General features: G+C 48.4%; 2 protein-coding genes and 11 non-coding genes across 15 annotated transcripts in view; 11 read left to right on the top strand and 2 right to left on the bottom strand.

Annotated features, from left to right (window-relative positions):
• The first annotated feature begins 122 nt into the window (after positions 1-122).
• Positions 123-5977, top strand: LOC100540766 (E3 ubiquitin-protein ligase TRIM39-like). 2 transcript variants are annotated; one of them, XM_019621260.3, is made up of 7 exons: positions 123-1037; positions 1519-1988; positions 2810-2905; positions 3163-3393; positions 3906-3928; positions 4277-4392; positions 4909-5977. In XM_019621260.3, the coding sequence occupies exons 2-7, from the start codon at positions 1578-1580 to the stop codon at positions 5421-5423; spliced, it is 1392 nt and encodes a 463-aa protein (XP_019476805.2). In that variant the 5' UTR covers positions 123-1037; positions 1519-1577; the 3' UTR covers positions 5424-5977. The 2 variants fall into 2 exon arrangements, with proteins under 2 accessions (XP_019476805.2, XP_019476806.2); XM_019621261.3 differs by lacking the exon at positions 123-1037 and adding an exon at positions 1049-1090.
• A 418-nt stretch (positions 5978-6395) lies between these two features.
• Positions 6396-6467, top strand: TRNAE-CUC (transfer RNA glutamic acid (anticodon CUC)). Its single transcript has one exon. It is a non-coding gene; the product is annotated as a tRNA-Glu (tRNA).
• A 193-nt stretch (positions 6468-6660) lies between these two features.
• Positions 6661-6733, bottom strand: TRNAV-CAC (transfer RNA valine (anticodon CAC)). Its single transcript has one exon. It is a non-coding gene; the product is annotated as a tRNA-Val (tRNA).
• A 234-nt stretch (positions 6734-6967) lies between these two features.
• Positions 6968-7040, top strand: TRNAK-CUU (transfer RNA lysine (anticodon CUU)). The gene has a single exon. It is a non-coding gene; the product is annotated as a tRNA-Lys (tRNA).
• A 144-nt stretch (positions 7041-7184) lies between these two features.
• On the top strand, positions 7185-7290 carry TRNAL-CAA (transfer RNA leucine (anticodon CAA)). The gene is made up of 2 exons: positions 7185-7222; positions 7245-7290. It is a non-coding gene; the product is annotated as a tRNA-Leu (tRNA).
• Positions 7291-7752: 462 nt separating this feature from the next.
• On the top strand, positions 7753-7825 carry TRNAV-CAC (transfer RNA valine (anticodon CAC)). The gene has a single exon. It is a non-coding gene; the product is annotated as a tRNA-Val (tRNA).
• Positions 7826-8028: 203 nt separating this feature from the next.
• On the bottom strand, positions 8029-8100 carry TRNAE-UUC (transfer RNA glutamic acid (anticodon UUC)). The gene has a single exon. It is a non-coding gene; the product is annotated as a tRNA-Glu (tRNA).
• Positions 8101-8371: 271 nt separating this feature from the next.
• Positions 8372-8443, top strand: TRNAE-UUC (transfer RNA glutamic acid (anticodon UUC)). The gene has a single exon. It is a non-coding gene; the product is annotated as a tRNA-Glu (tRNA).
• A 189-nt stretch (positions 8444-8632) lies between these two features.
• TRNAV-CAC (transfer RNA valine (anticodon CAC)) lies at positions 8633-8705 on the top strand. The gene has a single exon. It is a non-coding gene; the product is annotated as a tRNA-Val (tRNA).
• Positions 8706-9898: 1193 nt separating this feature from the next.
• On the top strand, positions 9899-9970 carry TRNAE-CUC (transfer RNA glutamic acid (anticodon CUC)). Its single transcript has one exon. It is a non-coding gene; the product is annotated as a tRNA-Glu (tRNA).
• A 296-nt stretch (positions 9971-10266) lies between these two features.
• Positions 10267-10339, top strand: TRNAK-CUU (transfer RNA lysine (anticodon CUU)). The gene has a single exon. It is a non-coding gene; the product is annotated as a tRNA-Lys (tRNA).
• A 1570-nt stretch (positions 10340-11909) lies between these two features.
• On the top strand, positions 11910-11982 carry TRNAK-CUU (transfer RNA lysine (anticodon CUU)). Its single transcript has one exon. It is a non-coding gene; the product is annotated as a tRNA-Lys (tRNA).
• Positions 11983-15769: 3787 nt separating this feature from the next.
• The window catches only part of TRIM7 (tripartite motif containing 7), an 11407-nt gene continuing 2042 nt past the window's right edge, over positions 15770-25134 (top strand). The window contains exons 1-7 of one of the 2 annotated variants that reach the window (XM_010720628.4): positions 15770-16263; positions 17463-17558; positions 17991-18221; positions 20892-20914; positions 21306-21421; positions 22390-22425; positions 24619-25134. The exon at positions 24619-25134 is cut by the window's right edge and continues 610 nt beyond it. In XM_010720628.4, coding sequence (XP_010718930.2) covers positions 15847-16263; positions 17463-17558; positions 17991-18221; positions 20892-20914; positions 21306-21421; positions 22390-22425; positions 24619-25133 — 1434 coding nt within the window. In that variant the 5' untranslated portion in view covers positions 15770-15846 and the 3' untranslated portion in view covers position 25134. The remainder of the gene's footprint in view (positions 16264-17462; positions 17559-17990; positions 18222-20891; positions 20915-21305; positions 21422-22389; positions 22426-24618) is intronic. The other variant, XM_085238995.1, reaches the window with a different exon arrangement.

A 25134-nucleotide genomic window follows, 5' to 3' on the forward strand; every position in this document is an offset into this window, starting at 1 on the left:
ATAATAATAATAATAATAATAATAATAAAGCACCAAGATTTCTGAACTGGGCTCGCTCAAGCCAGCTTAAGCTTTAAGTTTTAGGGCTGATGTCACAAAAAATGGTTCCCTTCTCTATGGCTTCTTACCATTTAACATCTGTTGGATGTGGCAATGGATGCTTCACCCACTCCTCGGTCTCTCCCTTTGGGAAGATATTCCCTCAACCACATTTTCTCTCAACCACATTTTCCTACACGCAAAAAAATGGGCTCAGACAGCCCCCGGAAAGCCCAGTTTCCTCCACACTGCTCCAAATCTCCACTGAATGCCCCCAAAATCCCCCTAGGAGGGCAATGGGATCAGGAAGCGAGGCCACAGAGTGGGATCAGAAAACCCACAGCCATGCATGGATGCCCCTCCAAGAGGCCCTAAACTTTTCAGAATGAAAAAAAAAGAAAACCCCATGGCCATAGGGTGGGTGTGGGGTGCAGGTGGGGCCATTCAGGCCCTTTGGGGCAAAGCAAAGCAAAGCAAAGCAGCGTTGTTGGGTTTGGAGGACATCAACGTCCCGCTGGTTTCATTCTGAGTGTTCTGCACGCAAAAGCTGTGAGCCACTGAGGAACCCCAGGCACAAATAACAGCAGATATGTTGCTTAGGGGTGCTCTCAGAAGATGCATTGCTTTGTCCCCGTGCAAGCATGCACTGCTTGCTTTGCATGCAGGATGCAACCTTTGCATGTGCTGCAGGGCGGTGGGTTGTGGGATGGAGCAAATTAAGGGATTCTCATTCAGTGGGATGAGGAATTATGCTCCAGGACAGCCTTTGGTATTTTTAAAACCATTTTCAGTATTTCTGAAGCCACTTTTGGGGGCGAAATGGTGGATTTGGGGCTGGGCGCAACGGGGGCTTTGCAGAGCGAGCAGAGTGAAAGCTTTTGGCAACAGGATGTGATTAAAGATAAGCTGTAATTGGCTGCTGCTCGGCTCAGCACTGAGCCGTGAAAAACAAAATCAGAAATCTGATTAAAAGCAGAATTGAAAGTAGAGCTATGGGGGTGAGTGCTGCACATCGGCATGCGCGGAAATGGGAGCGATGAGTGGAAAAGAAGTAAAGAAATAAGGGGAGGTTTTGGGGCTGAGAGGGGGGGCTGATCAAGCTGTTTTGCTAATTAATTAATGCTGTAAAAGTGCCTTTATTGATGAGCAATGCAGGCAGATTGCTGGGGGCTGAGCCCCATAGGGAAGAGTGGGGTTGGGGTCGTCCATCCGTTTCCCTTAGTGTTTGATTTAGGGGGGTGCCCTAAAGAGGCTGCAGCTCTTAACGAGGCAGGAAGTAATTAAGGCTGTTTATTTTCACTGCAATGAAACTCTCTGTCCCTCCACGTGCAGGGAGGGGAACGGCCTGGGTGGAAATAGGGCTACCCTTCCATTCCTCTGGGTCTTGGAGGGTGTCCTGCATTGCTCTTAACGAGGCAGGAAGTAATTAAAGCGGTTTTATCTTCATTGCTCCCTTTCACCTTCACTGAGCACCTGCAGGAAGGGGAACAGACTGAGTAGAAAACGAAAGCTGCTCTGTCATTATTGCTGTCACCACTATGGATGAAGATGACCCAGCTGAGAGCTTCCAGGATGAGGCTTCCTGCTCCCTCTGCTTGGGCTTCTTCCAAGATCCCGTCTCCATCCACTGCGGGCACAACTTCTGCAGGGCGTGCATCACCCGTTGCTGGGAGGAAGAGGAGGAAACCTTCCCCTGCCCTCGCTGCAAGGCGACGGCCACGCAGCCAAACCTGCGACCCAACCGTGAGCTGGCCAAGATCATCGAGATTGCCAAAAGGCTGAGCCTGAGGGCCCCCAACGCTGGGGAGAGGCTTTGTGAGAGGCACCGGGAGGTCCTGAAGCTGTTCTGTGAGGAGGACCAGGCTCCCATCTGCCTGGTGTGCAGGGAGTCCCAGGCGCACCGCCTGCACGCCGCCGTCCCCATCGAGGAGGCGGTGGAGGAGCAGAAGGTATGGAGGGTCGTGGAAGGGTCTTGGGGGCTGCTTTGCTTGGAAAGAGTTGGGTTTCCAACTTCTTTCAAATGTGTTTTGGATGGAAGATGGACAGTCTTCACTTTATTGGCTCTCTGTTCTCTTCCATCGTTGGTCATCCCAATGCTGTTCCCACTGAGGAGATGGTGGAGGGCACCAAGGAGGAGGAGGAGGGTGAAGGATGAGTCCTGGTGTGTTGCTTTGCTGCCATAGTTGGGTTTCCATGCTTTTTCAATGTGTTTTGTGGGTTGATGGATGGCTGCTCTTCACTTCGTTTGCTCTGTTCTCTTCCATCGTTGGTCATCCCAACGCTGTCCCCATTGAGGAGATGGTAGAGGGCACCAAGGAGGAGGAGGTAGGTGAAGAAGGAGTCCTGTTGCGTGGCTTTGCCCACAAATAGTTGGATTTCCATCCTTTTTCAGTGTGTTTCATGGGTTGGTGGATGGCCAGTCTCCACTTTGTTGGCTCTGTTCTCTTCCATCGTTGGTCATCCCAACGCTGTCCCCATTGAGGAGATGGTGGAGAACACCAAGGAGGAGGAGGATGGTGAAGGATGGCTCTGATGTGTGGCTTTGCCCACCGTATTTGAGTTTTTATCCTTTTTCAATGTGTTTTGTGGGTTAGCGGATGGCCATTCTCCACTTTAGGGCTCTCCATTTTCTTCCATCGTTGTTCATCCCGATGTTCTTCAAGGTCTCATTCCCAGACCATCGTAGAGATCCTGAAAATCAGCCCAGAATTTCACATAAGGGTGAGGGCTGGATTGAAATGCACCAGAAAAATGTTTTTTCTCCATCCAGGAGAAAATCCAGGCTCACGTGCAGATCCTGAAGGAAAAGAAGGAAAAACTGCAGGGGCTGAAAGAGGCTGAGGAAGGGAAAAGCCTGGAATTCCTCGTAAGTGCAGCCTTGTGCCTTCCCTTCCCTTGAGTCATCCCTACATATCACGCCCTGCTGGCCAAAGGTCTGCAGCATTCTGGGTACAAAGATCACAGCTCCTGGGAAATGCCCTCCTCCAGCCTAGAAGTAGCAAAAATAAAGAGTGTTGCTCATTGCCCTGCAATGGAATTTATGGCTGCTCTGCACACAAAGTCATCCCTATGAATCAGCTTTGACTCAGTGTTTCTAAACCCGTGCACTGAATTTCCCTGCAGGAGAAGGTCCAGCAGGAGAGGCAGAAGGTGGTGTTGGACATCAAGGAGCTGCAGAAGTTCGTGGAAGAGCAGGAGCGTCTCCTCTTGGGGCGGCTGGAAAAGCTGGACCAGGAAATTGTGAGGAGAAAAGAGGAGAACCTGGCCAAGATCCTGGAGGAGATTTCCTCCATCAGTGAGCAGATCCGTGAGCTGGAGGAGAAATGCCAGCAGCCACCGTGTGAATTCCTACAGGTTCCCATCACTATTAGCTTCAAAATGTTTTTAATTCAAGCACAGTTGATTCGCATCCCTATTTTAGATGGGTTTGGGGTTCATCCATCCAACCATACATCTGCATCCAAAAAGATTGCATTCTTAAAGATTGCATCCCATCACACACAGAGCGGTCATCCAAACCTCTGAGTCTACCTGCAGGGAATCCTGGTTTGGAACATTGAAATATGCCATAGCACTAAGGAAGGTGTGCAGATCCGGGTGTAGATGTGGTGCTTGGGGTCATGGTTTGGTGGTAATGGGGGTGATGGGTTGGGCTGGAGTTGATGACTTTGGGGTCTTCTCCAACCTCAGTGATTCTATGAGTGGGGTGGGTTGACCTGATGACCTCGGTGGTCTTTCCCAACCTTAACGACTCTATGATTAGCACTAATTACACACATACAGAAGGAGAAGGGTCATGAAAGTTGGCTGATGTTGGGTTGACGTTGCTCTCACCCTGATGCTCTTCTCCCTTCTTCCCCTTGTAGGACAGCAGGAACATCTTGAGCAGGTTTGTGGTTCCTTCCCTATGACTCTATGAGTGTAATTTGTTCCTACAGCTGTGATGCTCAGCAATGAAATCCCGCTCCCATATTACCCCCTTTATAGACCTACAGGATATAAGTAGGGCGCTGAAAAAGGTGCCCTGGGCCATACAAAATTGCAACCCTACTCAAATATCTAACTAAATTATCCCGATAATTAAAAACCTAGGAGTGCATCCAGCCAGAAGGGGAAATGGATTGGAATTTCCACCCCCATAGCAGACCCTGATGTGAATGGTGGTGGGTAAAGGAGGTGGGTTGTTGGAAAAACCCAAACCAGCAAGGAAAATAGGAAATGTTGTGCATCCTTCCAGGCTGGAGAATGAGAAATCCCAGAAGGTGGCAGAGATCTTGCCTGGAGCAGAAGAAAACCCAACCAGCCCTGCTCAGAAAAACACCTCCCTCAAGGAGACACTGATGCAGTTTCGAGGTAGGGAGGAGAAGGGTTGAGTTTGCAATAGATTTGGGTCTGTTTGCCCTATTTTGACAGTTTATGTATATTTCCTTCTAGTAAACAAATGGAATATTTGGTCAATTGGATTTTCAAGCATGTTTTCATGGGTGGTACGAACTCAAGTGAGATCCTCTTTAGTGTTAAAAAAAAAATTGGGTTAATTCTTCATGTCTATAGGCAACAAAATGGATCAAAGGATCAAAAAAAAAAAAAAAAAGGATTTTAAGGAATAGTGGGAGATGAAATACAGATCAGATGTTCCCCAGAGTCCCTTCCAACTTCATATTGACTGCAATACTTGTCTTCCTCAATCCTTGTAGGAATGAAACCATTCCTGCATCACTCCAGTACCCTGAATTGGGAGCTGGAATGTCCTTGGGTGGGGAAAATGGGGAAATTATGGCTGTGAGGTTAAGAGAAAGCAGGGAAATCACAGCCCTAAGCCCTTTGGGATCAAGCCATGCTTCCAACGCTCATCTCTTCCACCCTCAGAAAATCTGACGTTGGATCCCGACACGGCGCATCCCCGGCTGGTCCTGTCTGAAGACCAGAAATGTGTGCGATGGGAAGAAGCCCGGCACCCCATCCCTGACAACCCCAAACGCTTCGATTCGTCCCGCTGCATCCTGGGCTGCCAAGGCTTCAACTCTGGGCGGCACTACTGGGAGGTGGAGGTGGGAGATGGGGAAGCGTGGGCTGTCGGAGTGGCCAAGGAGTCAGTGGAGAGGAAGGGGAGGATCAGCGTCAAACCCGAGGTGGGGATTTGGGCTGTGGGGCAATGTGGGGCACAGTATCAGGCTCTCACATCGCCCACCAGCCCCATCACGCTGCTCTCTGCCCCCAAAGTGATTGGGATTTATCTGGATTACGAGGCCGGGCGAGTGGCGTTTTTCGATGCCAACAACGAGGTGCCCATTTTTGCCTACCCTCCTACGTCTTTTGGAGGGGAGAGGGTCCTTCCATTGCTCTGCCTGGGGAGGGGCTGCTGCTTCACATTGTGCCCGTGAGACCCCATGGGGCAGCAACGCCTCGAGCATCACTCAGTCAAATGTGGGGAAACCAAAGGGTCTCATCACCTCAAGTGTGAGGAGATCTCGTGGTCTCATCACCTCAATTCTGGGGAAACCAAAGGGTCTCATCATCCCAATTCTGGGGGCACCCCATGGTTTCGTCACCTCCAGTCTTTGGTAGACCTCATGGTCTCATCACCCTAAATATGGGGAGACCCCAGGGGCACTTCACCCGAAATGTGGGGAAACCAAAGGATCTCATTACCCAAAATCTGGGGAAACCAAAGGGTCTCATCACCCCAAATCTGGGAACACCCCATGGTTTCATCACCCCAAACCAGAGTTGACCTCATGGTTTCATCACCCCGTATTTGGGGTCACCCTACAGACAGCTTTTGGGACATCACCCCAGAAATGTCCTTTTGGACGCGTCCCCAAAGATGACTTTTAGGACGTAACCACAGAGATGGCTTTTGGTTCGTGACCCCAGAAGTGTTATCTGCTAAATCCTGGATGCAAACTGCGGAAATAATAAGAATTTACCTCTTAAAGCAGCAGTTGTGGTGTTTTTTCAGCGTGGGCAATGGGACTGGGGGTGGTGAACGGGAACATCTGCAGAACCCCCGATGGGTCAGAGCACAGCAGCCATTCCTGCATCGTGCAATGGCCGCATTGCTTAAACACCCCCCCCAAATTTCAGCATTAAAGTCAAAATTAGGAGACAGAATGCCTTTCAGGATCTTGATCTTAAGTCATAGAATCGTTTGAGTTGGGAGGGACCCTTGAAGGTCATCAAAGTGATCAACCTCGAAGGAAAGAAGCTAAAATTGAAGAAAATATGATCAAAAATTGAAGGAAAAAAGGAAAAAAGGAAAGAAATAAGGAAAAAAGGAAAGAAAAAAGGAAAAAGAAAAAAAAAAAAAGAGTAACTTTGGGTAGGTGTGAGGCAAGGAGAGTGAGCTACCAGCGTCCCTGGTGGTCTAGTGGTTAGGATTCGGCGCTCTCACCGCCGCGGCCCGGGTTCGATTCCCGGTCAGGGAAAAGGTTCTTTTCTCTCTTTTTTTTCTCCTTTTACTCGTTGGAAAGTTTCTGATTTTCCTCCCCAAAAAGACCTCCCTAGGGAACAACTCTTCTGCTTTTTTCTGTTTCTGTTTCCTTCCCAACTTGGTTTGACTTCCAAACGCAACAATAAAAATAATTAAATATCAAAAAGTGGAAAAGCTGAAAACTGAAGTGTTTCTGCCCGGTTTCGAACCGGGGACCTTTCGCGTGTGAGGCGAACGTGATAACCACTACACTACAGAAACCTCCATAGGGGCACATTTTCCTCCCCCTCCCTTCACTCTTTAATTGAATTCTCCCTTTAATTGACCTCCGAACTAATATTATTCTTTTTTTTTTTTTTTTGCCCCAAATAAAGTGGTTTTTTTTTCGGAATATGCGCGGAAAACGCAGCCCGATTACACATTTTGCAGCTCCCCAACGGCACCGAAACCGCTGAAACCAACACCAAAATGGGGTCAAATAGACTAAAGCATGCAGCCCGGCTAGCTCAGTCGGTAGAGCATGAGACTCTTAATCTCAGGGTCGTGGGTTCGAGCCCCACGTTGGGCGCTTGACTTTTTCCCCCTTTGTTTTTCCCAATCTAAAACAACCGTATAATGACCAACCCCATAAAAACCCAATTAAAATATATACTTAAAAAAACTCATCATTTTTAGATCTAGATAATGCATTTTTAGGGCCCATTTTCTCGCCGTCAGGATGGCCGAGTGGTCTAAGGCGCCAGACTCAAGGCTCTGCCTTCCCCGCTGGGATTTCTGGTCTCCCCCTGGAGGCGTGGGTTCGAATCCCACTCCTGACAAGTGCACTTTTGCCTTTCCCCCCACTCAATTTTAATATCTTTTTTCCCCTTCACTTCTTACGACCCCACGAGATGCAATACTTCACCGTTTTTGCCCCAAAATGGTTGATTTAATGGAAGTTTTCCTCGGTCCTGTGCACGGCCATGGAGGTGGAACAGCAGAGCAGCATTTACTTCCCTTCTATTCTGATTTTTCTCTTTATTTCAAAGCCATCAGTGGTAAAACCACCTTTTTTTTTTTTTTTTTTTTTTGCCATAATATTTGCCCCGATTTGCGTTGGGAAAAACTGCAAATTACTACAGCAGATGCATAAGTGAGTGAGAAATCAGCAAAACGAGCCTTCCTCGGCAGAAAACCAGAGAAAAGACCTAAAAAATTAGCAAAGTGACCTAAAAATATGTTTTTTTTAGAGCAGATTTTGAGGTCACAAAGGGGACAGGCAAAGACAGGACTACATAGGGGTTTCTGTAGTGTAGTGGTTATCACGTTCGCCTCACACGCGAAAGGTCCCCGGTTCGAAACCGGGCAGAAACACCTGCCTTCCTTTTATTTTTTTTAACCTATTTTCACGATTTTGGTGATTTCTCATCCCTTCCAGCCGCACAGGAGGTGGAAGGAAAAGTGGTTACAAAAAGGAAAAATCTAAATTTCACAGCACCGCTTTCAGGCTGGTATTTTCCATGGGTTTTTTTGAGAATTTATAAATGCGATAAAATTTGGGGATAATAATTACACCTTTCCCTGACCGGGAATCGAACCCGGGCCGCGGCGGTGAAAGCGCCGAATCCTAGCCACTAGACCACCAGGGAGCTGTTATTGAGCACTATTTTACCAATCCCACAGTTTATTATTGCTTTTTTTTTTTTTTTTTGCAATGCTTTGCATAGGACTGAAGGAAGTGTTGGCAACGTGCAAGGCGGAAAGAGTTCATTTGCAACGAGGAAAAGCATTTGAAATTGAGGGGAGGAAAGAAGGAAGAGGAGAAGAAAAGAAAAAAGGCGAAATGAAAGAAAATAACAGAATGAAGGGAAAAATATATTGAAAAATGAGATAAAAATAAATAGAGCTGTGTTTCAGCTTTCCCTGGTGGTCTAGTGGTTAGGATCCGGCGCTTTCACCGCCGTGGCCCGGGTTCGATTCCCGGTCAGGGAACTTTAACCCATAAAGTGGAGCGGAGTCTTTATTTTCTTTCTCTTTACCTTTTTTTTCTTCCTCATGCCTCCAATCTTTGCTGCTTACCAAAAAATGGCCGTTTTCGAGGTTCAGCGATGAATTTGGGTGGAAAAAGAGAGATTTGGTGAATCCTACTGGAAATATTGGGCTATAGCAGCTCTGCATGTGGTTTCTGTAGTGTAGTGGTTATCACGTTCGCCTCACACGCGAAAGGTCCCCGGTTCGAAACCGGGCAGAAACACTTCACTTTTCGTTCACCTTTTAATTTTTTTACACGTTTATATCTTTTACACGTCCTTATTCTTCTAAGGATCCATGCTGCCTTTCCCCGTTCTCCCCCGTACTTTGACTTATTCTACAAACCCTGAGCACGATTCGCCATTCTTTTCCCACACTTTGACTTCAATCCCCTTCATCTGAGCACCCATACCACTTTTTTCCCATTTTCACCCATATTTTCACTTAAAACACTTTCTTCCAGGAATCCCTCACGTTTTCAGCCCCTCTTTCCTGCATTTTTGCACTTATCTCTGCCTATTTTCCATACCCCAAATGCTATTTCCACTTCCTAAGCCACCCCTCAGCTCTTCTCCCTCCCCACACCACATTTTGCATTCACACATCCCCAACACAAGCCAAAACAAAAAACAAAACAAACAAAAACAAAACAAAACAAAACAAAAAAAAGCAACAGCATAAATGCAGGAGCCCTCATGCTCACACATTCCTGCTCCTGCATGGATTTATTTGTTCCCAGGTCATGACCTGGACCAGCAGCCAAAACTCTCAGCCTCCCCATTCAATTAACATTGAGTACAGCTCGCTGCCATTAAATTGGGCTTTCCCCTCTTTGCTGCTGACCTACATCCCCACTGAGCTTTTGTTTGGGGCCGTGTTTCCATTCTCCTACGAACAGACTCAGTCTGGTGGGGAAAATAAGGATTTTTTTTTCCCTATTGAGCTGCTTCCAACCTCTTATGTTCACGTTTTTATCCCATTTGTTGATACGGCTTTAGTTGTAAAGTGGAATTTGTTGGAGGGGGAAGGTTGGAGTCTGGAAATGGGGAATTCTATGCGAAATGAGATCTGTGCAATAATTGGAGGACAGCCTTTCGTAATGGTGGGGCTCTGTTTGTCTCCCAGCGAGGAAGGATGGCCAAAAATCAGAGAAAAATCGATATTCTGGGACTCTCGTGGCTGCCAAGGATGAGAAAAGCTGTAATTATAATAATTAGAGTGCCTCATCCTTCCGTAGAGGAGCAGAAATAGCAGCGCTCTTCCTATCGCAGCTGAGAAGGGGAGGTTTGGGGCTGTTTGAGATGAATGCAGCGGATCCCCTGCAGATAAAAATCCCATTTGTTTGAGGAGCGGCAAAATGAGGAGAAAAAAATGGAATTTTGGGGGGCAAATGGTAAAAGCACAGTTGTGTGCGGTTCCCTGGTGGTCTAGTGGTTAGGATTCGGCGCTCTCACCGCCGCGGCCCGGGTTCGATTCCCGGTCAGGGAAGAGCTGATTTAAACCTATATATTACGTCGAACATAATATATATTTTTATTTTTAAACCTCATTTTCCTCTCGAAGCACCCACGGATAAATCCCACGGCCCTTTGGTGCTGCCCGGAGCCTCTCCGTGCGTTGTGCAGATTTTGCACTCCAGAAGGAGGAAAACAAACCCAATTTCTCAGCCCGGAGCTCTTCTGCTCCTTCCCTTTTTCTCCTGCAATGCTCCGGTCTCCCCCTGCACGGTGCACAACTGCAATTAGCACGCTGATTAGTGCTTCACTGCCAATTGGCAGCTACCAGCCCGGCTAGCTCAGTCGGTAGAGCATGAGACTCTTAATCTCAGGGTCGTGGGTTCGAGCCCCACGTTGGGCGAGATGTTTTATTTTCCCCTTCAATCCTGGGGGGGGGAAAAATAATGGGGTTATTTTGTGCAACAAGGAATATTGGGAGGAAATATATATATAAATGGGATTAAAGGTGCAAAATCGGGGTATTTTGTTCGTAAGGAAGGATTGTGTTCGCATTGCAGAGCGATTCCTGTTTGCCTCCTTCAGTGCTGCGTTGAGTTTTAAGGTTTTAATGCTGTGTAAACCTTTCCAGCTTGGAACCCGATGATGAAGAGCAGCAAACCCGGCCCCAGTTAACCATGAAAGGGCTGCAGGATGCACCGATACCTTCCAGAAAATGTCCTTTCTGCAATTTTCAGCACAAAGCTTAGAAATACAAATATACAGAGATACCATGCTCTGTATTTTCAGACACCATATCCTATTTTCAACACCACACCCCATATTTCCAGATGCTGGACCCCATATTTTTTGATACCATGCCCCATATTCTCTGATCGAATGTCCCATTTTCGATGCTGTACCCTATAATTTCAGATATTGTACCCCATATTTTCAGATCTCCCACCCCATTTTCAAACCCCCTTTTTTCAAGTACCACGCCCCATTTTCAAATATCATACTCAATTTTCAGACATCATGCCCCAAACTTTCAGACACCCTGCCCCATTTTCAGACACCATACCCCGTATTTTCAGATATCACACCCCATTTTCAAACATCCTACCCAGTATTTTCACATACCGTGCCCCATTTTCAGATATTATACTCTATTTTCAGACACCTTACCCCACATTTTCTGATGCTATGCCCATTTTCAATATCATACTCCATATTTTCAGATACCATTCCCCATTTTTGGACACCATACCCCGCATTTTCAGATATCATCCCCCATTTTCAGAGATTTAATGCCATATACTGAGAACATCTCCCTTAATTTGGGCAAACATTCGGCTTCACACTTCAGAAAACCTGTGTGTCAATGGGATTTGTGCCATCAGCCCAAGAACAGCCACAAAACCTCCACCTTCATTTGACACAGGTGAAGCCAAAGGACTCTGAAACAACCTGCCAGGTTTCTTGGAATCACACCCTAATTAAAAACACCATGCCATAATTAAACATGGTGTTATTTAAGGCCATAACCATGGATTTTTGAGCAATTTTTGGGGGGGGATTTCCTATGTACGAGCGAAGAAATTGAGGGATCTCAGAGGTATTCACCCACGTAATGAATATTTTTTTTGCTCTCAGTGCTGTGTTTGCCCAGGTGCTCACAGCATTGTTCCCATAAAACAATATCATCCAGCAGCTTTCAGGTCGTTCAGTCCCAGGTCAGCCCCAACATGGGAGGAATTCAGCCCCTATAAAGGCTGTGGGGGCTGCAGGTGCTGCCAGACCCGGTGGGATTCAGGTAAGGGATCCCCTTTTGGGGTTTTATTTTGGGTTTTTATCCTGCAGCGTGTCTTCATTTTGCTGTATAATATTAGCTTCTGTATAAAGCTAACTCTGAAACTCGTAAAATTGAGTTTTTTTACCAAATCTGTAACTTAAGGCGGGGGGAAAAAAGGCAGAAAAAGGCGTTTTTGTAAGCCCGGCTAGCTCAGTCGGTAGAGCATGAGACTCTTAATCTCAGGGTCGTGGGTTCGAGCCCCACGTTGGGCGCTTGGATTTTCTCTTAAACGCTTCAAATTTCTGTTTTTTCCCCCCAAAAAATGGCATTGCAAATGGATGTTCGTCTCTATATTATCCCTTTTCTCCCCACTTTAGGGCTGATTCCCAAAGGAACTCCATCCCAAGATGAAGCTGCTCTTCGTTGGGCTGGCTTTCGTCCTGTGTGTTGGAGTGGGTGAGTTAATTAGGACTGGAGTTAATTTGGCTTTAATGGTGAGAACACCATAGAAACTGAGTGTTCTTCAAGGTCCCTTCCAACCCAACCTATTCTGTGCCATAGTGGGTTGTGAATGAAGGTGATGTTTGGACCCCATTGGGCTCCCAATCTTCGGGGTCACTGCTGCCTTCTAATCAGGAAGAATTGGCCCAAATCTCTGCAGAATTAGGCTGAAAACTCTTTGCGTGTTTTTTTTGTTTTTGTTTTGTTTTTTTTTCTTCCCTTGCAGTTGAAGCACTTCAGTGCAAGGTCTGCAAATACAAAATCCCCTACTTTGGGTGCTACGTTGGGGCCAACGAAACCACCTGCGAGCGGAGGGAGAAATGTGCCATCATCAAAACCTCCCTGGGTAGGAAGTGGGGCTCAAAACCATTTATTTTATTTCATTTATATATATATAAATATATATATATAAATTTATATTTATTTATTTTATGGATTCAAAATGGTATCATTTTTTTCAGTTAAATGGGGGCCATCCTTGGGTACCCGTGGGAATCCAGGCAGGTTTGCAGAACGGAGGAGGACGTTGCCAAGGGCTGTAGGAAGAGGTTAAATCTTATCTCAGTGGAGACGATGAGTTTAATGCTGCCTTTTCCCTTTCTCCTATAGGGAAGATGACCCTCTATTACCAACAAGGCTGCACCTCTGCCCTGAACTGCGGCAGGGAGAGGGCGTCAGATGCAGAATCCCGCCTGACATCCCGATATTCCTGCTGTGAAACCGACCTGTGCAACGAGGAGTGGGATGAGGATCCATAGATTAATCCCAATGGGGTCACAATGGGGTCCCCCAAGGTGGCCCAGCCCTTTCCACACCCAATGGGGTCCCCCAACATGGCCCAGCCCTTTCCATTTGCTGCGAGTCCTGAACCAAATTTTAACTATTTTGCCCTAAATCAGGAGGTTTGGACCCAACCTGCCTGCAGGGCTCCCCTGTGCGCCTGGCCTGATTCTTATTCCAGCTCTTGCAATAAACCAGCTGTCAATCACAGGCCCTGCAAAATTTTGGCTCATGTGTGCGCTTTCCTTCTCAAGGCGTTCCTATTAACAGCCCTTCAGACTCAGCACTCTCAGTGGCCCCAAGCTTAATCCCAAACTAAAACCCCAAGGGCGGCCCAAGGTGCTTTTTCCTGCTTGCATCCCATTTCTCCTAGCATGCGGGGCTGGGATTTTTGCAGCCTTCTTAACCAAGGGTTGAGCATGGGATGCTAAGAGGAACAAAGGTGATACGTATCTACAAGGCACAGGTATTTATTTCACCTAAACGAACTCCAAATTCCCCTATTTTTCAAGAACTGGCTCATCCATCAAATGCAAAGAGGCAAATGGTCCCCAGGAGGCACCAAACTCCTGTTCCTGACTTCAGGTGGGACCTAAAGGAGTGGGGTGGGTTATTCTGGGTTTCTCAAAGGGCAAAAAAAAACCAAAACCCCAAACTGCTATAATGTGGGGAGAAATCATAAGGATAAAACGTGGGAGTTGTGTGGTTGGAGGTTCTGGGTCAAGTTTTGGGGTTAGAAGGAGAAAATCCATGCAGGGCAGTGATTGCTCACTCATTTCCTAAAGGGAAATGCAAGCACAGGGGCTTGGATGTGCTTAGACCCACCCAAAGCAGGAGGAAACCTGGATGCTCAGCACCAGGGTGGATGGGTGCTGAAAAATCCTGCAAGAAAAGATGTGATCGGGGTCCAATTTTCCATATGTGATGTTTGGGATGGCCAAAGTCCTCCTTATCCCAAACAAGACAACCGTGGAGGGTGAGAGGTGTCCTAAAGGTGATGTTGGCACGGTGCTGCCCCAAAAGTGCTGCGACCCTTGAGATCCATTGTGGAGGAAGGGATGGGGAGCCTCAGCCCTTCTCAATCACTTGGATTTTGGGACGTGAGAGGGGGAGTTAAAGGATGCAGAGCCCCTTTGGAGAGGACTTGGGTTGGGAGACAGGTGGAGGGAGGTGCTGGAAACAGGATCCTGGCTCCGGGGCTGGGAAAAACTCTTTGGCACAGAGGAGGAGAGCAGAGAAGGAGAGCAGTGGGTGCCTGGGATAGCTGCAATGGGGGAGGGGAAGGACTGGTAAGTGAGATGGGGCTGGTGGGGAAAGGGGGGGGAGGAACACAAATGGGGCCGGAGCTGAGCGGTGCTGGTGGTGCTCAGGATTTGAGCTGGATCCTTTTGCTGCAGCAAAGCGGAGTGGCCGCCCCTGGCCCACGCTTCGCCCCGCTGCAGGTGGGGGTGCTGGGACCCCAGTAGCACCATCCTCAATGCAGAGGTACGGGAGGACACCCCTATCCTACAGCTCTGCTCCAAGGTACGTTGAGATGTGGGTGGTGGGGATGCGTCCGTCTGTCTGTCCGTTTTTCCCATCCCTGCTTTTCTCTCCCCAATATTCCCCACCCACCCTCCCAACTCCAGCAGCTCTCGGCCCCTCACCTCCTCCTATAGATTCCAAAGCAAAAGAAATAACTCCTGTCTGCTTGCAGCTCAACGAAAGCCAACGTGGAGAGCGATTCCCAGCCTGTGTGTGCATGAGAGTAGAGCAGCACACAGGGGGAGCGTGGGTAGATGCACACGCAGAGGGGTGTAAATCACTTTCCCTTGGGGGCTGACAGTACGAAGGGACGTATGCTGCATCCACAGGGGTGTGTGTGGGTACAGCTATGTGCAACACACCCCGAGTCATTTGTTCTGTGTTATTCCTGGGCTCAAAGTAGCGTGGGGTGCAAGATGGGGATATAGAGGAGGAAGGGATCCCATGCCACAACCCCAAAAAAACCCAGGGATGGGTTCAAACCGACGCAGAGCAGCAAGAAATGCAGATGGGTGCTCCTGATCTGTGTGTCACCCGATGCCATTTTCATTCCCTCATTAGGAGGCGATGAATCACCCCCCAGAAGTGTCTGCTTTTCTCTGTTGATAGCACCCAGCTCGTTATTTGGGCTCATGTTACCCATGACTTTTACTTCCCTTCTCTGCAATAAGAGAAAACCACAGCACTGACCCCATCCAGCAACACCCCCGGGAGTTCCTCCTGTGTTAAATAACCCTGCTTGGAAGGCAAATATTCCCACTTGGGAACAAAAAAGTGGGTTTTCTTGTTTTGCAAGACCCCCCCCCTCATTTAGAGCCTGATATTTATGGGTTTGGGAAATGCTCAGCCCGATCTCTGTCTCGCTTTATGCCACGCGTCTCCCCTTTCTCCCGTTGCTTTTTACAGCCCTGGAGCTCCACCAAAGCCATTTGAAGCACTGGGGGTGCGATGGGTCTTTATCAGGAGCTCGGGTGTACCTGGAGCAGCTGCTCCGTGCGAGCTGCCCTGCTCACACCCTGCATTTTGCAGCTCTGCCGTTCGGTCCCTGCGCCCCGAATGGTTCCCTTAATAACAGCAGCCATTGATGCAGGTGGGGAGCTGAGACCCGAGCTGCTTTCGGAGGAGCAAAGAGCAGGGACGTCTCCTCGCTCCCTTACTCCTCCAGCCGTGCTCTGTGCCCTAAAGCTGAGGTCTTCGTTACCAGTTTAAGGAAACCGGACACTGCAGTGGGATCGTTCCTGGAACGGGAACGCCCATGGGGCCGCGTGCCAAGCATTCATGCTCTGCCTCCAGCCCCGGTGAAATCAGTCCTTGCCCGCAGGAGAGAGGCCATGGCTGCTGTCTTCCTGCCTGGAAACCTGCAGGATGAGGCCACTTGTTCGGTCTGCTTGGAGTTCTTCAAGGATCCCGTGTCCATCGAGTGCGGGCACAACTTCTGCCGGGCGTGCATCGTCAAGAGCTGGAAGGATTTGGAGATGGACTTCCCCTGCCCTCAATGCAGGGAGATCTTCCAACAGAAAAGCCTCCGACCCAACCGTCAGTTGGCCAACATGTCCGAAATCATCAGCCAGTTCGCCCTGCGTGGGGCGAAGGGAGCGGAGGAGGATGGGCTCTGCGTGAAGCACCGCGAAGCCCTCAAGCTCTACTGCAAGGATGACAGGAAGAGCATCTGCGTGGTGTGCGACCGGTCCCGTGAGCACCGACCTCACGCTGTGGTCCCTGTGGATGAGGCGTCCGAGGAGTACAAGGTGTCTGTCTGTCTGTCCACCCCGAGCGCGGCCCATCTGCTGTCCGTGTGTCTTTTCCCCCTCTGCTTCAGTATCCGCTGTTCTCCTCTCGTGTCCCCGTGGTGTCGCTTGGTGTGCAGTTGGGAAGTGCCAATTTTTTGCAATGGGAAGTGCCAATATTTGCAGAATTTTTGTTGCTGCTTTTTCTCTAGTTTTCCTCCTCCTCCTCCTCAAAAAAAAAAAAAAAAAAAAAAAAAAAAGGGGGAAAATCTCCTTCCCTTCCAGTTATGCGCAATCCATTTATGCATTGATATCAGCTTTGGGCTGGACGACTGTGAGCTCTGTGGGAACCATGAGCTCTGCAGAAGGGCTGCAGGACCATGAACTTGATGGGGACCCTGAGCTGTACAGAAGGGCTGGAGGACCATGAGCTCTGCAGAGACCATGAGCTTTGCAGGAGGGCTGGAGGACCATGAGGTCCATGGGGACCATGAGCTCTGCAGAAGGGTTGCAGGATCATGAACTTGATGGGGACCCTGAGCTGTACAGAAGGGCTGGAGGCCCATGAGCTCTGCAGAGACCATGAGCTTTGCAGGAGGGCTGGAGGACCATGAGGTCCATGGGGACCATGAGCTCTGCAGAAGGGTTGCAGGACTATGAACTTGATGGGGACCCTGAGCTGTACAGGAGGGCTGGAGGACCATGAGCTCCCTGGGAACCATGAGCTCAGCAGAAGGGCTGCAGGTCCACCTTCCCCGCAGAAAGGATGGAAATCCAGAGCAGCCAAGAGGCTGCAAAACAGATTAATTGCCCTCTGCACCCAATGGGTGCCCATAGGGTGACAGCTGTCGGAGCGAACACCCACAGCTATTCTAGGGCACTGCCTGCAGCCAAGGCTCAGCTTGTGTCAGGAGAAAAGGTTAGCAAGGCGGTGGCAGCTGGTGAAAGCAGTTCACATTCCCTCCCATGGTCTCCTGCATCTCCCTTCGGAGGTCTCTGTGTTTTGCTGTCAGTTGCAAAGTGTGGGTGAGCGTGGGCAGAGCTGAGTCAGCAAATCCACCCAGTGAGAAGGGATGCTTGAGATGCTGCTTGTCCTTGTGGGGCTGGAAGGACAAACTGTGCCCACGTGGAGTAAAACAGCAATGAAATAAAATAGAAAGGGAAGAAAAGGGGAAAATAAAAACATCATCAGCGACATATCTCCTTTCTTGTTTTCCCAGGAGAAAATCCAGGGCCGCTTGGATTTCCTGAAAAAGGAGAGGCAGGAACTGCTGGAATTTAAAGTGAACGATGATAAGAAAACCCAGGAGCTTTTGGTGAGTGCAGTGCGATGCTCCGTGGTGGTGGGTCTGGGCTGGGATGTTGGAGGGGCTGGGCTGTGCCATCCCCGTGGGTTAAACACCATCAGGCCACCCCCAACCTGTGCTTCTATTTTACCATTGCCACAAAATTGTGCTCTCACCCCTCTCTGCTGTTTCTCCTACAGGAAGGGCTGGAAATAGCACCAGCCAAGGGCTGTGCTTTCACACTACGATGGTTTCACACCACTTTCTGAGGGTCAGTTGGGGCTGTGCTGATGGCCAACGTAGAGCAAAGCAACCACAATGTGTGCAAACTCCTCTGTGCTTCCAAAGGATGCATCCCTTGAGTGCTGCTTGACTCCCCGCCAACATCACGCCCACAGCAATGCGAGATCACATCAGGAAAAAAAAAAATCAACCCACCTTTTTTGTGTGTTTCACTCCCAGAAAACCATCGAGACCGAGCGTCAGAAACTCCTTGTGGAGTTCGAGGGGCTCCGGCAGTTCCTGCACGACCAGGAGCACATCCTGCTGGGGCAGCTGGACAAGATGGAGAAAAGCATCGCTAAGAGGCAGAATGAGAACATCACCGACCTCTCCAAGGAGATCACGCTGCTCAACAAGCTCATCACGGAGCTGGAGGAGAAAATCCAGCAGCCTGTGCTTGAGTTCCTCAAGGTGAGGCGGTTGGGTCTCTGTAGGGCCATGGAATCGTTGTGCTGTAGAATCAATGAATCTTTGGATCATTGGATCATGGAACCATTGATTTGTAGAACTGTTGAATAATTGGATCATAGAACCATTGATTTGTAGAAATAATGGATCATTGGATCACAGAATCATTGGTTTGTAGAACCACTGGATCACAGAATCATTGGTTTGTAGAACCACTGGATCACAGAATCATTGGTTTGTAGAACCACTGGATCACAGAATCATAGAATCATTGATTGGTATAAAGAATGGATCATAGAATTGTTGGCTTGTAGAACCACCGGATCACTAGATCCAATTGGTTTGTGGAACTGTTGGATCACTGGATCGTAGAACCATTGATTTTGTAGAATTAGTGGATCACTGAACCATAGAATCATTGGTTTGTAGAACTGTTGGATCATGGGATCATAAAATCATTGATTTGTAAAATTGTTGGATCACTGGATCATAGAACCATTGATTTGTAGAATTTTTGGATCATTGGATCATAAAATCATTGGTTTGTAGAACCGTTGGATCACTGGATCATAAAATCTTTGAATCAAAGAACCAAAGAATGGTGGAATCTTTGGACCAAGGAATCTTTGGACCACTGGATGATAGTTAGCAACGAAATGAGCCTTCAGCTTTGCATCTTGACATTTCCATCTCCTTTTTCTTAACGTGTTCTTGGATGCTGTCGACATCGTTGGAAGAAAACTGTCCTTTTGTTATTACGACTGCCATTATTTTCACTTCTAATGAGAAATCCACTCCTCTGGCAGAGCAGGGATGGCGAAAGCTGGGCATAGAGGCACATGGAGCCCAGCAGGGCAAGGCCTTGTGCCAACACTTGCAGCAGAGCCTTGGCTGGGAGCTGAAAGCAGAGCTGGGTTTTCAAGTCAGAATGAGCTCTTACCAAGCTGGAAAGTATGAGGGGAGGGAGCAAATGGAGTTTGAGGATTGATTGCATTGCAAAGAACAGAGCTGGAGTCACTCCAGCACTGCCCAAACCCTCCTCTGCAACAGCAGTGGGGTTGGGAATACAAACCCAAACAGCCCACCCCAAAACCAGACAGACCTGATCCCATTCTGGAAGGCAAAAAGCCAATGGGTGACCTTATAATCGGTCACAGCTGTGATGAGAGCGAACTGCTGCACGCACAGCTCTGCTCTGTGCTATTTATTTCTTTCTGTTTGAACACAAACCAGATTTTCAAGCTCTGCTCTTCTGACCCCCATGGAGAGCACTGTAAATATTTGCAGAGCAAATCTTTACCCAACCTCTGTGGGATGATTCCGTGAGGTCTTTGCTCAGCTCCCACATGAAAGTGATGGTGTAATGACTGGTGATTAGCATATTCGTTTTCTTTAATCCTTAGCCAACCCTCTTCCCATTCCCTGGGGTGTTTTTGGTTGGCTCTGAAATTGTTCTGGTTTGCAGTTTTTGCCCTTCTTTCCCTCATTTTAAAGGGTAGCCAATAGGGCTGAGTGTGGATTTCACCTCCGTGAGTTTTCTCCACGGGGCAACTCATTAGTGAGGGTACTTTATCCTATAAATTTCCTCCATAATTAATTATTCACCCTTTTTGAGGTGGAGATATCTGCCCCATAATGCAATGAATCCTTGGATAAACCCCTTGGGAGCCCAGACATCATAGAAACACAAATGTGCAGCTTTCATGCCAGCATTTAGGGGGCAAGATATGGAAAATGGTGTCCCTTCAGCTCCTAAGCTGATGTCCTTCTGCATTTGGGGTCTTCATATGGGTTGGGTGGGAGGACTCCAAGAGGTAGGGGTTGGGTGGGAAACCCCAAAAATGAGTTGGATGAGAGACCCCCCCAAAGGAATGGGTTGGATGAGAGACCCCAAGAGGAATGGGTTGGGTAGGAGACATCCAAAAATATGTTGGATGAGAGACCCCCAAGAGGAATGGGTTGGGTGGGAGACCCCAAGAGGAATGGGTTGGGTGGGAGGACCCCAAGAGGAAGCGGTTGGGTGGGAGACATCCAAAAATGAGTTGGATAAGAGACCCTCAAAAGGAATGTGTTTGGGGGGAGACCCCAGAAGGAAGGGGTTGAGTGGGGAACATCCAAGAATGAGTTGGATAAGAGACCCCCAGAACGAATATGTTGGTTGGGAGACCCCAAGAGGAATGTGTTTGGTGGGAGACCCCAAGAGGAAGGGGTTGAGTGGGGAACATCCAAGAATGAGTTGGATAAGAGACACCCAGAACGTATATGTTGGTTGGGAGACCCCAAGAGGAATGGGTTGGGTGGGAGGACCCCAGGAGGAAGGGGTTGGGTGGGAGACATCCAAAAATGAGTTGGATAAGAGACTCCCAAAACAAATTTGTTGGTTGGGAGACCCCAAGAGGAATGGGGTTGGGTGGGAGACCCCAAAAATGAGTTGGATGAGAGATCCCCAGAAGGAATGTGTTGGGTGGGAGACATCCAAAAATGATGGGTTGGGTGGAGACCACAAAAGACCACCTTCCAACCCAAACCACATCATGGTCAATAATAGTGGGATGGGCGTCCCCTAAAAGCTCTGCTGATGGGATGGGTGTCCCCACTGAGTTCAGTGCACTGAGCCAGGAGAGACGTAACACAGACTGCACAGATATCTCACACTCTCTTTTCCCTTCGCAGGATGTGATGAGCATCATCAGCAGGTATGGGGCTCTGCTTCTCCTTTCCTTTCAAGTTTTTTTTTCTTTTTCCCCCAAAACGTCTTTATTTAAGGGTCAGTTTTTGCAGACTAGATGCCTGCGTGGAGCAAGCAATCCATTTTGGGGGGAAAACAGAGAATTTTTCCCCCCAGATTGCCCCATTGCTTTCAGATTTGGGGTCAGTGATGGGAGAGGAGCTGAATGCACCATTACTTATTTCCAGGATGGAAATCATCTTCAGCTCTCACAGCTAACTTTGCTGCAGTCCTGACACAACTGGGGGCACAATAGAAGTGAACGGAAAATAGAGATGCAAAAATAAGGATAATGAGTATAAAGTAGAGGGGAACACGGTGATTTTTCTTCCTGCTCATCGCCTGTTTTTCCCCCGCAGAAGCGATGAGGTGAAGTGCCAGAAACCCGTGCCCGTCTGCACCGACATGAAGATGCACGTCTGCAATTTCTCCCTCAAAATGGTGGTCCTGGAGAAAGTCCTCAAGAGGTTCAAAGGTGGGCAGCGCTGAGCCCAAGGAGTGGGGGAAAAAAAAAAAAAAAGATCCGTCCTCGTTTGGGAGATGGGAGAGAACGGGGAAAATGGGGGGGGAGGGGGAAAATGGGGTGATGAGGAGGTTTGCAGCGGTCCGGGATGGTATTTCAAGGCTGTTCCATCATTTCAAGGCTGTTCCATCATTTCAAGGCTGTTCCATCATTTCAAGGCTGTTCCATCATTTCAAGGCTGTTCCATCATTTCAAGGCTGTTCCACCGCAACGGTGTGAAATGGCCACGAGATGGTGTGGGAGGATCGGGAATGTGAGAAAGGAATGGGGGGGGGGAAAAGGAAGAGGAAAAGAGAGGAAAAGAGAAAGCAATGGAGGAAGGAAAAGGGGGAGGGGAGGAAGGAAAAGAGGGGAGGAAAAGAGGAGGGGAGGAAGAAAGGAAAGGAAGGAGGAAGGAAAAGGGAGGAAAGAAAAATGGGAAGGGAGGAAGGAAAAGGGGAGAGAAAAAAGGGAAAGGGAAAAAGGAAAAGAGGGGAGGAAAAAGGGGAAGGGAAAAAGAAGGGAATGGAGGAAGGAGAAAGGGGAGAGGAAAAAGGGGAAAAGAGGAAGGAAAAAAGGAGAAGGAAAAGGGGAGAGGAAGAAAGGAAGGGAAGGAGAAAGGAACGAAGGAAGGATAAGGGGAGGAAAAGAAAAAGGGAAGAGGAGAAGGAAAAGGGGAAGAGAGGAAGGAAAAGGGGAGAGGAAAAAGGGGAAAACATAAATACAAATGACACCTTTGGAGCAGTAGGCAGGGATTGTACTGAGAGCTCATTGAATGATGGGGAGAACAAAACACCGCAGGGCACAGTAGAGAAGGTTTGAGTAAATCCTTCAATAACAAACAATATTTTAATGTTTTGGGTTTGGTTTTTTTTTTCCTTTTTTTTTTTTTTTTTCCATTTTCTTGATGTTTCCGTTCACTTCTCCCCTCTTCTTTTCAGAAAACCTGCGGGATGAGTTGGGAAGAGGTGAAAAAGGTAAAAGGAGAAATGGTAAAGGTGTAACGGCCCCTAAGCAAAGACTTTAAATTGTGGTTGTAATTTGCAAAGCCAAAGAGGCAAGAGAAAGAAAGAAAGAAAGAAAGGCACTCTAAATTATATATATATATATATATTTAATTTCTTCTTTTTCAATGATTTCCAGATCCAGCCTGCTCAGTCCAGGAATCAAAGGCCGATTTTTCTAGCTGACGCCGGGGATCTGCCAGCTGAGCGAGGTCCTTTCTGCCTCTTTACCCTTAACCAACCCATAGCGTGGCACAGAAAGAACAGATTTTGAATCCCTCCTCCCCCCCAAAAAAAAGGATCAGTGCCCTTTCCACCCTTCATTTGCTTGAATTCTGATGGATGTATAGATTTCAGAACCACCCCTTGGCACCCCATGGCTCCCATTGCCTCTCTAGGATCCCATCCTCCAGTTTACTTGGCCACAGTGCAAAGCCATGGGTGCATTTTTTGCTTTTAAGATGCTGGTTTTCAGCACAAGGCTTGCAGACCCCATGGGGTTGGGACCTCCCCAAAAACCACCGGTAAGGAAAGGGCCCCACTGTGCTCCCAAAAACCCCCCAGACCCATCTGAGCAATGAAAAATGGAAGAAGAAAGGTCAACAGTATCAGCAATGTGGCCCTCACTGCATGTTGGTGTGTGTGCATGAGCAGGGATAGAAAACCCCACAGCAGCCATCGAATCCCACCCCCCTGCCTGCCCTGCAGCATCTTTTCCAAGAGCTTTCCTGTGGTTGCCATCGCTTTCCCAGCACCCACCAGCATTCAATCAACCACATCATTTTGGGCTCCACGCCCCATTTCCAACCCCAAACCATTGGATGTTGGTAGAGCAGAAAGGCCTTTAGCTAAAGGAGCTCTGGCACAAAACCCAACGCGTTTCTGCTCCTGAGGTCCCTCCCTGGATGTCCCCAAAGCCACAGTGGGGTCTTATCCCTGACGTGGTGACTTTGCTGACTACAACCACAATTTGAGGTCATTAACGTGCTCGTTATTTCCTATGATTTTCATTTATTTCTTTATTTATTTTTGGAAGGGGAAAAGATGTTGGGATCGAAACTCTTCAGTGTGTGCACTCTTTGTTGGGTGTGATCTGGTGTGTGAAGGTGCCTTTAGGTCACGGCTTTCCATGGGTGTTTATTATGGGGTCATTTGGGAAGAAAAAGTCAAAAACGTATCAGATATCAGGCATAAAACAGTGTGTTTTTATGTTAGGTAGGCCAGAAGCAAAGCAAAGAATCAAAAAATATCCATTTATTTGGAGGGGGGGGAAAAAAAAAGCCTTGATCTAAGGTCAATTTTTTGTGCCTATAATTACTAATTATTTGCATGTGGTTTTACTGTGCTCTTTGCTAACAGCCCTGAATTGTTGCTGCCCCATTCCATGGCAGTTTGAGTGTTGCTCTCCATATTTCCCCACTGAGGGAATTGGAGTCTCAGCACCCAAAGCTTCTGAGGGACAATGAGCCCAAGCTGGGGTGTCCCTTTTGTAGGACAGCTTAGGTTGGAAGGACCCTGAAGATCACGGTGCCCCAGTTCTTGGGTTGTCCTTTTGGGGCATCCTGAACCAGACCTTACATACCATAATTTACCTTACTATGGTCCCTATTTACCATCAAATGTCATTGTTCCATTGGGGCTTCACCCTTCATTAGGTGGTGGTGAGGCTGTAGGTGCTCATCCGATGTCCTTAATGGGGATCTGTCCACAGGATTCTCATCTATATGGGTTCTATTTGTGCATATCTGTAGCACTGGAATTGCTCCCATTTAGATGTAAAAGCTCAAGATGAGCCCTAAGCATCTCCAAGCCAACGTCTCCGTTGGGTCCCCATCCCCACCGGCTCTTCAGGCGTTGAGGTTGGGTCCCCATCCCCACCGGCTCTTCAGGCGTTGAGGTTGGGTCCCCATCCCCACCGACTCTTCAGGCGTTGAGGTTGGGTCCCCATCCCCACTGAGGCATTGATTTTGGGATGGGTCCCTATCCCCACTGAGGCATTGAGTTTGGGATGGGGTTCCACAACCCTAAAGCACACCCCCAGTTTTTCCTTTTTCTGTTTTTTTTTTTTGTTTGTTTGTTTCTTTGTTTGTTTTGTTGTTTGGTTTTTTTTTTTTAATAATTATTGGGTTGTTGTCTTCTTGTCTCTACAACTGCTGTCTCCAACAGAGGACCTGACCCTGGACCCCGACTCGGCCAACCACCTCCTCATCCTCTCCGCAGACCTGAAGAGCGTGAGGATGGGCTGCAGGAAGCAGGAGCTGCCCGACAACCCTAAAAGATTCGACACCAACTCGCGGGTTTTGGCCACCACAGGCTTCAAATCGGGGCGGCATTACTGGGAAGTGGAGGTCGGGGCCTCGGACGGTTGGGCCTTTGGGGTGGCCAAGGAGTCGGTGAGGAGGAAAGGGCTGACACAGTTTTCTCCCGAGGAAGGGATTTGGGCAGTGCAGCAGAACGGAGGGCGGTATTGGGCCGTCACTTCGCCCCAACGCACCCCGCTGTGCCTCGGGCAGAAACTCAGCAAGGTGAGGGTGTACCTGGATTACGAAGGGGAGGAGGTGTCCTTCTACAACGCCGAAAACATGCAGCACATCTTCACCTTCAACGTCGCCTTCCGGGAGAAAGTCTTCCCTCTTTTTTCCGTCTGCTCCACCGTGACGTACATCAAACTGTGCTCCTGAG

This window comes from Meleagris gallopavo, chromosome 18, assembly GCF_905368555.1.
Source record: "Meleagris gallopavo chromosome 18, MGAL_WU_HG_1.1, whole genome shotgun sequence".
In the NCBI taxonomy this organism is placed as follows: Eukaryota; Metazoa; Chordata; class Aves; order Galliformes; family Phasianidae; genus Meleagris; species Meleagris gallopavo.